General features: G+C 38.9%; 1 protein-coding gene across 10 annotated transcripts in view; it reads right to left on the reverse strand.

Annotated features, from left to right (window-relative positions):
* BLTP1 (bridge-like lipid transfer protein family member 1) overlaps nt 1-12820 on the reverse strand; it is a 133141-nt gene that overhangs the window by 45553 nt on the left and 74768 nt on the right. For 8 of the 10 annotated variants that reach the window (XM_080373531.1, XM_080373532.1, XM_080373538.1 and 5 more), the window contains exons 41-49: nt 11659-11807; nt 9623-9842; nt 8549-8707; nt 6707-6882; nt 5984-6159; nt 4644-5350; nt 3080-3319; nt 2623-2716; nt 1051-1101 (exon numbers count right to left, since the gene is read on the reverse strand). In XM_080373531.1, the coding sequence (XP_080229657.1) occupies nt 1051-1101; nt 2623-2716; nt 3080-3319; nt 4644-5350; nt 5984-6159; nt 6707-6882; nt 8549-8707; nt 9623-9842; nt 11659-11807 (1972 nt within the window). The remainder of the gene's footprint in view (nt 1-1050; nt 1102-2622; nt 2717-3079; nt 3320-4643; nt 5351-5983; nt 6160-6706; nt 6883-8548; nt 8708-9622; nt 9843-11658; nt 11808-12820) is intronic. The other 2 variants (XM_080373534.1, XM_080373535.1) reach the window with 2 other exon arrangements.

The following is a 12820-nucleotide window of genomic DNA, read 5'->3' on the forward strand; positions in this document are numbered from 1 at the left end:
GTGTTGCTACCAGACAAAAAGGAACAAACCCCAGTCTTTTCTTTATATCACTTGCAGTTTTACAGTCCATCACCTCTCCTTCCAGAGCTACCACCTATAAAGGCCTGTAGTCTCACAACACTGAGTATATACACCTGCTGTAACAAAGAGCAGTTGTACTACATCCTTCTAGAAGATATGCACTGGTGGTCTAGAGCAGCAAAAGAAACCTGTACTCAGAATACTGCTGGGGGGTGGGGAGGAAAGAGAAAAAAGGTGGAGGGGGGGAAAGGAGAGCCTCACTACTTTTGGCTACGTAACTTTTCTTCTCTGAATACTGCAGGCTCATTGTGAAAAAGGGCTTCTGGACTACCAGTGCATCATTCCCCACCTTGGCTGCTACTCCCCTGAGACTCTCTGGACTTAGGCGTGGGGAAGCAAGTACACGACTAGAAAGAACACGTTGCATCTTTGGTGAAAGCAAAGACCTGACTCACACACGCAGACATGGGGGAGACAAAAAGCATCACCTTCATTAGCAGCAGATGCACAGGCAGAGTTTTCAGGAAAACACTTTGTGTTAGTGTAGCCTGGTCAGCATGCCCAGGAATTAACCCGGCATAGAGGTAAATAAAGGCAAGAGGAATGGTCCTATTTGTGCTGAAATCACAGCAGGTGCGAGCACTCCAAGCACGGCAGTTCCTTACCAAGTCCAAAGCACATCTAACCTGCCTGCTCCTTTACATTTTATGAGCATTATGTTAACTCCTCAAAATGAGCAGAGAAGTGGATCTAACAAACTTAACAGCCAGTGAAACTATTCTAGCGTTACTGGAGTGACTGTATAGTGTAATACCTGCCCCTAAAGCTAGCCTGTTAACATTTACAAGGGCTTTTTTGGACAGGTATTTAGCAGGCTACGTTAAAAGCTTATCTAGGTAATATTAGATGTTAAACTAAAATGTATTCAAGCAACATCTGCCTACACAATCACACACAGTAGGAATGCAGCCACTAGCTACACAACACAGAGTTAATCGCAAGACTATGAAACATAATAATATGACATACAGAAACTCTTGTTTGGCTGTGCTTGTAGGAGATGTAGGAAAATCCTCCAGTCTACAGATGAAGATTGAAGAGAAAGCAAGAAAAACAAAAACAAAGCAAATAAAGAATAAACATTCATGCAAAATTAGTCAGTTAATTACTTGTAACCCACAATATGACACTTACTTTCAAATTTACCTCATTTAGGATTTTGGGTTTTTTTAGGGTTTGTTGTTTGCTGCTGCTGTTGTTAAAGATTTATCATTATTTACCCCCTTTCCTTTGGTACCCTCCCTATATGGAAGCTCAGTACAATGATGAGGTAAAACAGACATAAAGAACCTCAGTTGCCTTCAGAAATCCTACATGGCTGTCAGATTCGCACTTATATTTATCCACCTGAAACACACTTAGCAGAAACAATTAGCTGGAGATACTTATGAAATTCTGTATGGTTTAAGTGCTATGTATTATCTTCCAAACTACACAGAAATTAAAAGGAGAGACTCAAGTCCCATTATTTAGCCCCTTTTCTACAACATTAATATTCTAAAACCAGATCACATACTAAGGGTTACCCAACTAAGACTCAAACTGCATGAGGGTGATCTATATGACAAAGCATTGTGGTTCAACTGTTGTTTTGCAACTCAAACAGAAAGAAGTTCATCTAGAAACAAAGAAAAATAATGCATGCCCTTTTTTGAGTTTGTGAACCTGGGGAAAAAAAAAAAAAAAAAGCCCCCAAACCAAAAACACCCTAATGTGGATGCTGAGCAAGTAATTCAAGATGTTCATGCACAAAAAGTGATTCTCCCCCCGGCCCCTGCCAAGTTGTGTCAATTATATAAAGGGTGGAGAATGGATATAAGAACTGTAAAAATGACACAAAGAATCATCCATCATGGGAATTCCAAAAGACACCTATTAAAGAAACAATACAGATCTTAAATGGGAATAATCAGCATCAGTAGGTTAAACACTCTCTAAAAATCTTGTATGGCTTAGTGGGACCTATAAGCTTCAAAAAGCAATTAGAAGCATAAAAGAAACAATACACACAATGTGATAAAAGTTTCTATGCATACACCACACAAATAATTTTGCAGAAAGCTCTGATTACATGAAATCTAATTTCTTTCTTTTTACAAGAGGACCTGTCACATACAGTTTTGCAGTCAGGTCACCTACCCATTTACACTGTGATCCTACAGCCAGTTCTGAACTTACTATTATCTTTAACTAGAAATAGGAAAGAACAGTATTCCTGTTCATGTCTATGGCTTGTGTGATTGGGTGCCCTAGACTGAAACCTACTAATACTTTCGCCATATTCCTTCTCAGCTTACTCAGACATGCCTTCCACAGAAAAGCCTCCCATCAATGGGCACGTGCAATTAGTTTTACACGTCAAACTCCAACCCAGTTCTGCAACAGCTTCACGACTGCCACCAAACCCTATGACTCCACAGATTCTACCTAAAGACATATCATCAATGCTTTCTCCATATGAAGCTACATACCTTTGCTGTCACACAACTGATACCACTTCTACGCACTTGAACATTTTAAATTGTCAGGCTTCATACTTACTGGATATTTGGCGTAATTCCCTCCAGCAGGACAATATTGACACCTCCTATGTGAGCAGTGGCACACGTCTCTGTCATCTTTTGATGTAGTACATCTTTAAAAAAAAAAAAAAAGAAAATATATTTAACAGCATTTCATTCAGTAAAATATTTCCAGGTAAGCCTACTGCTTTCAAAAAAATAGTAGCAGGAAAAAATTAAAAAATTACAGGTTTAGTATTTGCATTAAGTAAAATCAAATCAAATGACAACAAGAAGAAAGCTTTTGAAAATGAAAGGAGCAACCAACTTGTTGAACGTTGTTACGCTATCCATACGCAAACATAATGCACATCTATTTACAAACAAAACACAGTACACATCCACATACATACGCATCGCTATAGGCATACGCACACACAGAGTCATATAAAGTTGCCACCGAATTTAATTACAAAGTACATTTTAGCTTATCCAACCTTTCATTTTTTCTTTCAGGGTGAAACTGCCATGGATTCTCTTCAGTTCGGACTCCATCGTCAGACCTCCAATGTCAGCCTCCAGGTGGGTTCGGTTCACCATGCCTATTCCAAAAACTATGAGAGTCACATGTTGTGGCTCCGAAGTCACCAGGCTGCGCTTCCTCTGCGCGTCTCTGCCATTATCCTGTTCGTTCTCAAACACCACTCTACAAGCAGGTTCGGTTGGGCTTCGAACACCTACAAAAATACAGAGTTATTTAAGGATAATTTACAAGAAATCCTTGGCCTATCTGATTTATGTTTGTATTTGAAAACAAGGATCATGTGTCTTGCACATCAAAGGAACTCTTCAGGCAAATTATCTGTGCCTCGCTTATTCCACTCTAATAACACTGCAACTGGACCAAATCCAAGACACAATGCGGACAATAATGAGTGATGTGATTTAATTATTATTGATAGATATATTCTCATGTACATTTTGTAAATATTCATATTTATATTTTTATTGTTACACAATAAAAATACTCTGAGACTTTCCAACTATCCTATTTCTTTTCTGACTCTTTCACAGCCGAAGGGTCTTATAATTGAGTCTGGGATTAGCAAGTTTTCCTTTTCACCACTCAAGAGCACAAAAACAACGTAAGAAAATTTACATTTTGTGCAGATACCATCGCTGTGGATACCATATTCTGTGCATAAAAGATACTGCCCTCTGCTTAACAGAAGCTCTCCTTTGACATTTCCTCAGTTTTTCACTGTTTAGTTAAAAAAGAAGTCCAAAGAAAACATGCTAAACTAGTAAGTATACCATTCCCTGCATATTTACAACAACCTAAGCTCACCAACAAAAAGAACGATACCAAGTAGGCTCTCAACCTTACTCTGCTGTGCTAAAATACAATGGAAAGAGAGAGCAATGACCACCCTAGATCTCAAAAGATCTGGATGAAATTGGCCCAAACACCTATTATCTTTGCCGGACTTTATAAAAAAAAAAATATCAGTATTTCACCTCTTCTGCTCTCAAAGCTAGGTTCACAGATTATGTTTTTCTCAGTCATTCCCAGGGCACAAATTGTTTCCCTCATTTTCACAGAACGATAATACACAGCATTTCCAGCAGCCACATGAAAACAAAATAGTACCTAGGGAGGAACAAACTCTACACAATCCACTCTAAGTAAAATTCACTCTCCACACAATTAACCAGAAAAGTTAATCTTTCAACGCAGTCCCACACCCATTGCAAATCCAGATTAACGGAGCTGCACAAGAGTATCAAGGGACTGAATTTAAAACCAATCAATTAACACTTATTTGACCAATTCTAGGATTGAAAGAATCAAAGCATACTATACATCCAGGAAAATACCTTTTTTCTTCTGTACACCATCTTGGTGAACAAGGTCCCCCTCACATCCTCACCACTTGCCCTTCTGATCCAAGTTGGATGGGGTGGGCAACTTTCAAAAACCACCTTATGATCAAGCTTTAGAATAATACACTTGAGCAAAAGCACGCACTCTCAATTACTTGGATTTGTGAACTAGTTTACCTGTTGGCCCAAAAGTTTCAGAAGACTTTTCTAAAATCCCGGTTGGATCAGAAATGAGTGAATAGAAGTTCAACAGTTTATACATATTTTGCCAGCACTCAGCAGAAGGTTCGCTCTGTTCCGACACAGTAATAGAGTCAGAATCATCCATATGAATAGTCATGTGGTCAACTACATCTTTTGAACCTTTCCTGGACACTTTAGAAGTCCTTCTTTCTGACCTTCCCAAGGAATTCTTGTTTCGAGACTCTTTTTTATTGTTCTCATTGTTCGTTCGCTTGTTCTTCGTGTTGTTCACTCTGTTACCTCCATTAAGGCTTCCTCGAGAGCTTCGGCTGAAATCAGAAGAGCGGAAGTCTCTGTGTTTGCGGGTTTTAAAAGTAGGTGTTGGAGAGGCTGATCCAGCCGTGTATCTGCTAAGTTTGATGTCTGTCTGCGTGGCTTTGATATCATCAATCATTGTACTAAACTGATGAATGAGACGAACCAGTGCCATATCTACGTGCTGGCTTATGGACTGGCAAGAAATTGTAAAATTACAGTGAAAAGTATTATAATAGCGTTTATTCAAGTCATGAAAAGAAAGGGCATTGGCGGAGTTATGAGGTGTGCACATGGATTTCTCCATCACAACGGCACTAATACTGAAAGTTTCTAACATCAAAGCTGGTTTGAATTCAAGAGGAGGAAGATTGACAGCTCCTTGCCTAAGGAAAGAAAAAGGTACAAGTTACTACTTAGTTTCTTTTTATCAGAGTCAAATATTTTTTTAACACAGTGGTTCATCTAATTTACTGAATCCAACATTTTATTTCCCTTAGGATATCACCTTACCAGTTATAAATATAAAAAATTAAATTTTATACTTTCATACTGCATGCTACTAACATAGTAATCATTCAGTTCTATGCAAACTTACTTTGGCATGCAACTTTTCCATCACAACCTAGTTTAGCCCAAAGGGCAGGGGGAAAATTCAGTATTTACACTGAAAGTAACAGCCTCATTTACAGGATGAAGTACAAACCAGCATTTAAGAGTCTCTCAAATTTCCCCTACTATTATTCCCACCAGCTCTCCCTTCCCCAGTCTTCAATTTTCATAAGTAGCTGAGATTCAAATACTTAAAATTTCCAAACCATTCCACAGGAAGATTAAAAAAAAATAAAAATATTCTAACAGGAAGACAAAACAGATAAGATTAAAGAAAAAAAAAAAAAAAAAAAAAAAGGACTGATCCTTACTCTATGGAAGTACTTTGGAATTCTGTGTCTTCACATGAAAATCCTAATTTCTTTTCTTTAGCCAATATACACATTTCCAAGTATCTCACAACATACCTTCGAGCTCGCTTGCTTTTTCTTTCCTTGGCTGTATCTGAATCAACAATATCTGCCCTTAGACAGTCCAAAGTTCCTGAGAATGAAAGGTACTCCCCGAAGTACATTCTGTAGCAGAGTGGCATTGCATCCTGAGACTGAATTCCCGTGTAACTTAGAAGAGGTTTGAAAACAACCTACAAAACAAAACCCACTGCTTTACTTCTTATTATCTAGATTATTCTTATCTTCTTGCTCCATCATTTGTTGATCTACAGTATTTCCAACGTCAGCTACGTCACACAGAACACTCAAGTTTTATTGTCAGTGCTGTAAAACAGAAGGAAGGGGGATTAAAAGGAGAAGCTTTATGGACTTTTTGAGTAAAAAGACTGACAACACAGCAAGCCAGCACTGAATCCTTAGCTATGGAAGCAAGGTTTTTGCATGTTCCTCTCAGTAAAAAGCACTCTGGAGAACCAGGTTACTCTCATAAACGCTCCAGTATGTTCTCTCTGAGGTCATAAAACAATGCTCTATTAATCACCATTATAAAGTTTGTTATGGGACGCCTCAGAGGTTTCTTGAGCCTTTCCTCTTTGCACAGGAATCTATCAGAAACGTGTACAAAAATAAGATAATGTTTTCATTGTTGTAAGTTTGTTGTTGTTTTGGTTTGGTTTTCTTAAGTAATAACTATTTTTCCCTACAGCATTTCAAACTACATCAGCAAACCACACCTACCTGTGCATCTGCTAGCTGGACAGCAGGAAACCCCTGGTTACCCTCTTCTACACCTGCAATGTCATCCTGACTGGTGCTGTGCTGGGAGTGTGTGCCATCCAGGGTGTTCTGGTCACTAGACAAAACAGTGTTGAAGTCTGAAGCAGAGGGTATAGTAGGAAGATTGGGTGCCACACCTGAAAAATAAATACCCATGGAACGCTAACAGCACAGCAAATTTTATCACCACCAACTCTATTAATTTAGCAAGATTAATTATAGAGAAACACATGCCATACACACAGAAAGTCAGAGCCCCAGTCAGGTCTCTGACCTCACAGAAGTGGCATTCAGGGTAAAGAAACTCTTGCTGAAGAGGGACTAGAGACAGTCCAACTCATATTTGGAAAGCACAAAAATATTTCCTTCTTATTGCCTTCCTTCCTGAGGCCTTTTGTCTGCATTGTGTTCTATAGAGTATTTGACTCCTGTTTAAACTGAAATAGTATGTAGGCTGAGTAGCCTATATCAGCAACAATAAAAAAAAAAAATTTTCCTCAGTTGAGATACTTGCTTTTAGCTTTCAATGTGCTGTAAGCTTCTGGGTTTTTTTAGTCCCAATGCAAAATCCACTAATTGGACATCTACTGATTAGTCTCTACCCAAATACGTTCCTCAGAGGTGACTAGGGACAGCCACTTCCCTGCAGCTGCTTGTTTGTGAACAACCAGACTTGCAGCACAAGGACAGAGTGATGCTGAATCGCCTGCACGTTGAGTCTAGACTGGACTCAACTCCATGAGACAGAGTTGCTCTGCCAATGTAAATTAATCCCGATTCTTCAAAATTCAAGCTTACAGCACTTAGTGGAGAGCCACAACTACATGTCTCCACAGAAAAATGGTTTGGATAGATCTGTGTCTGAGTTAAAATCAGAGTCTCAACTTCAGGAACGGAAGCGTGTGAACAAACCGTTACAGTTTCAGTAGGAAAAAATGCATCTTTTTTCTGAAATAAATAAATGAATAAACAAAATTGAAAGCTATACTTCTACCCTGTGATTCTTTCTGCAGAGAAACATGTTCCAGTTTACAGAGTAGTCACACCATATGTACATACACGTAAAGCACAAAGATGTTCTGTAGGATCAGAATATCTGTTCAATATTAAAAACAAACTGAAAAAACTTCTTACTGCCTAAGATTAATGTATTACAGCTGAAAGACCGTTAATATAGGAAACATTCAAATTTAGTGTCACTAGAAAAGAAAGTTAAGAGACACACATTTGAAGATTATGAATGATGACAGGCTTACAAGAATAATAAACATGCTTCAAGAAGTTGTTACGTATCTGCTTCATTAATACACTTAAGATTTTCAGTAATGTGTATTTTCTTTTCTCCATTCCCTTACACCAGCTGATCATTCCAGTTCCCGAGGAACTTACTTTCAAAACACATGGTTAGTTTCAAGCTGAACAGAGAAAGAGCAAGGATTCCAATGTACAAAATTTTTATCACAAAAACAGCATATGCAAATCAGATTAAGAATAACTAACAAAACCCAAGGAACTCTGCAACCGAGGATGATCTTATGGCTTAGCTTTTGACACCTACACATGGTTTTGGAAGTTACATTTACATTTTCAAATGTAAGAAAAACCTGAATTTTTGGAGGCAGGGTGCAAGAAATGAAAACAACAGGTCTGCTTAAATCATATTTGTTCATTTTCCGGTTTGCTGAGAAGTCCCACAAATAGTATGTATGTTGTCACCTGCTCACTTACTTACAGAAAAAAGCGGCCAACACAGGAACAGCCAACCCAGAGTCATCTCTTAAATTCAGCTGTAATTAACAATACCTGTTGGAAGACTATTGTGTCCAGATTTTGTGGCCGGACTTTCTTGTACTACACTTCCTCTGTTGCCCACAGCATTTGACATCCAGTTATAGAAGCTCACAGAAGATGGTTCAGACAGCAAAGGATGTTCAGATAACATGTCTGTGGCCACAGTATTTCCTATACAGACAAAACAGAAGAGCTTTAGCATTTGTCATATCCAAGTCAGCAAAACCCAGGAATGCAGCATGATTTTACTGACAATATCTATTTACTATAAAAGTAAGCCTACTTCTCAAGGTTTACTGCAGTAAATTGTGTCAAGCAGCACTACAGGTGCTACCATGGAAGTTATACTATGACGCTAAATGGATGTTGCACTACAAGCACCTTTTCATTTGTTCATCTCTAACATTAATTAGAGGAAAGGAGTCATTAAGAAACAAAAATACCTTTTTTTCTGAATAATATTTCATTCCCTGACAGCAAAGGAGAGAGGTTTTAGAGAAAATGCAGCAAAGTTAAATCTCTTTTTCTTTCTATAAATCATAACAATGCACTCTGGACAGTAACATAGAACATAAAAATTTCAATGTATGTATTTCAAGCTTCTACAAAACACATTTGTTCAAAAGACCATTACTAAAAATCTCCAAATTATTATACACAAACTAAAGTACTAGGACATTCGTTTTAGTCCACTTTTGGAGCTACTTAAAAGGTCAAGAAAAAAAATGACAAATACAGAATGATCACTCCATTTCCTTATTCACTGAAAAATACTCACTTAAGTAATTACGTATTATACTCAAAAAGTAGTAAGGCTAACTAAAAGGAAAATACTTTATTTATTTTGTTAGCTGTAATTTCTTTTCCCAACCCAATGTACTCGCTGCTTGCTTCTAGGAAATAAAATGGTATGGTGCAGTGATGTTTGGGAACTGCTATTAAAAAATACAATTATTTGGGAGGAGGGAGGTGGGGTCTTAAACAGAAAAGATAACTCATAGTGAATATATAGTAACTTTTCTAAGTCATGAAAATAAAACCAATCCTCCCTTCCCCTTGCTTTAGCTTACTTATGCTACATCATACCTGTTCTTGTTAAAGAACTACTTTTAACTGCAGTGGTACTTCTTTGAGGAGTCCCTTCCAAAAGATTATGCAGGCTAGGAAAACTCCCAGTAAGATAGCTGAGCAGACTCTCTTTTCTTGGACTTTCTTTGACTGCCATTCCAGAACGGCCAACGTGCACTGGTGAATCTGTAGCTGTATCTCCGCTAGTGTAACTTAAGGAATGATATGGATGTATACCCTTGTGGAGAAAACAAAGAAACTAATGAAGTACTGCATAAACTGCAAAAAGGATGTGACATTTGGTCTGAATACGAGATCAGAACACAGTAACAACAAAATTCTTATTCCCACAAACTTTTGGACAAGTAGCACTTCGTTTGGGGCAGGTTATACACCGTATGGTTATCACGCATAAAGGTGCTATTGAATTCTCAAGTATTAAAATAATCTTGTGTGTAAAAACAGTTTAAAAAGTCAAACGAGTAACAAAATGGAACTGCAGATGTGTAGAATTCATCTAAAGCAAGTTTGCAGAAGGAAGAGCGCGTATCACTAAATACAAACCTTGCTGGTATTTGGTCTTTGTCTGAAGACCAAATGGTCTGAAGACCAAACCCCATCCTTAGTGTAACGGTAGGTGCAGCCTTTGGGGAAGGTGAAGAACAGAAGCTGGGGACTTCTGGCACCAAGAGGAAGGCTCCTGGTCCACCCAAAGGTTTAACACTGTGAAAGAGGTTCTCTGCCCTCAAATTGAAGAGCAGCCAGATCTGTTCTTGAGCAAAGCATCTGGGCCACTTAATCCTAAACCATCCAAGACGAGCAGGAGGGAGCAGTAAGTGGTAGTAGGTGAGTATCTGCTAGAGGGGACAAATGCGCCAGTACATGCTGGGGTCCGACCAGCTGAAAAACGGCTTTGCAGAAAAGGACCTGGGGGTCCTGGTGGATACCAAGTTGAATGTCAGGCAGCAATGTGCCCTTGCTGGGCTGCCCAGCCTGGGCTGCCTTAGGCAGTAAGCTGCAAACAAGTCAAGGAAGGTGATCCTACGCCCCTGCTTGGCACTGGTGAGGCTGTACCTGGAGTATTGTGTCCAGTTATGGACTCCCCAGTACAAGAAAGAAATACTGGGGGGAGTCCAACAAAGGGCCCCTCAGAAGATTAAGGGACTGGAACATCTCCTCTATGAGGAAAGGTTGAAAGAGCTGGGACTGGCTCAGCCTCGTGAAGAGAAGGCCCAGGGGGGATCTTACTAACAAAACAAGTGTAAATACCTGCAGGAAGAATGCAAAGACAACAGAGCCAGGCCCTTCTGAGTGATGCCCGGTGACAGGACAAGAGGCAATGGGCACAAACTGAAACACCGGAGTTTCCTCCTGAACATCACTTTTTTATTGTGAGGGTGACTGAGCACTGTCACAGGTTATGGAATCTCCATCCTTGGAGATATTCCAAAGCCATCTAGACACAATCCTGGGCAACTGGCTCTGGGTGGCCCTGCTTGAGCGGGGGGACTGGACAAGGTGACCTACAGGGGTCACTTCCAATCTCAAAAACCCTGTGAAAAAACACAGCTAAAAAAGGAACCAGTACAAGGCACCAAACTCCCTAATACACAGATGACAACAAATTACTTAAAGAAAACCAAAAAAACCTAATGCACAGCTTTCATAGACTCTTCCTGCTCAGAAAGTAGAGATAAAAATAAAATCTTGCAGTTTTCTGAACAGCTTGTAGAATAAAAACCCCACACTAATATTACTAGAAGTTATTGAAGAGCTTTGTCAATCTTAGATTTTGTGTAACAACAGTTAAATCCTCATTCCTGCTTACATAAATATATGAAAAGTCATAAAAGCTAACGCACATATATATTGTTTTTAAGCATGGCTCTGAAGCTAATTGGCAAGAAAAACAATAAAGAACAGATGTAGAATATAGGTCAACTGATTAAGCATCACTTTTATAAGGTAAGGAGCACACCTCCCACGTGCTACAGTTATAGTTAGTTATAGTTACAAATCACTTTCCCCTGCTGTGCATGGCACAAGAAACTTACCTTTATTTTCAGAACAGAATCACTGTGAGTGTGAGTCTTGGATAATTTCCTCATGATCTCAGCACCAGTTACAGGCCCAGAAGAGCTGCCAGCAGGTGGGGGGCGGTTCGCTGTTCCTTCCAAGAGCATTGTATGCTCACTGACAGTAGCTGGAACCAAGCAAAAAATTTTTCTCATTTGTATATATATGGGGGACCAAGATTATCTATTATTAGATACATTTATTTGCAAGCATTCATGACCTTCCAAATTCTGACACACACCCCCACACAGCTGTCTAGGGACTTTTAAGACAAGTAAGAAAATCTCAGACATGATTTTGTTTACTAATCCAAGTACAAATCTTTTTGTCCTTCTAATGACATACAACTGTTGCTCTGTGCTACAGATCCAAAAGAAAGTTGCCAAATCTCTTTTGCTGACTTGGGCATGACTTATCATTTTTTTAATTAAGATGCTTCCATTTGCATGAATTCCATGTGTAAGTGAATGTATACAAGGCAGAAAAATTGCTGCTTCCAAAATTCTTAGTGGAAAAATAGAATAATATACAGGAAGGCGGGGGGGGCAATTACAATACATCACTGGCTCTAAAAGTCTGCTTCTGCTCAACCAAAGCACGTATTTTGGAGGAGGGGGCAAACACTCCCATCATACAGTATGATTATATACTAGTTTCACACACAAACATCTCTCTAAGCTGATAACTGCTGCCTAGCTTTTAACTAAAAGCGGATTCTCCTCCTGATTTTTTAAAAATATTTTTTCTCCATGTTACGTAATTTTTACATGAGAAAAGAAAAACATAAACGTATTCCTGAGAAGAGCAGCACTTTACACACATGCTACAATCACAAAATAACTGAGTCGCCTCAAGGCAGCAAAAAAAAGAGTGCTCCAACATGTATCTATCTATGCCCTCCATTTCTGTGGTTCTTACTTCAGTCAGCTGTGTATTCAGTACAGAGCTAAATCAGTAGCATTTGTTAAATCGGCAGTGTGTAAGCTGGCAACAGAAATATACCAGAAATAAGTAGTAAAAATGAGGGAGGAAAAAAAAAAGAAAATGTATTTTCACAAAGACCAAATAAGAAGGCAGGTTTGAAGTTATTCCTGGGAAAGTTCATAGAATTGCATGTTACAATTCTTAACTACAGTCAAA

Source organism: Falco punctatus (assembly GCF_963210335.1).
Source record: "Falco punctatus genome assembly, chromosome: 1".
Lineage (NCBI taxonomy): Eukaryota > Metazoa > Chordata > Aves > Falconiformes > Falconidae > Falco > Falco punctatus.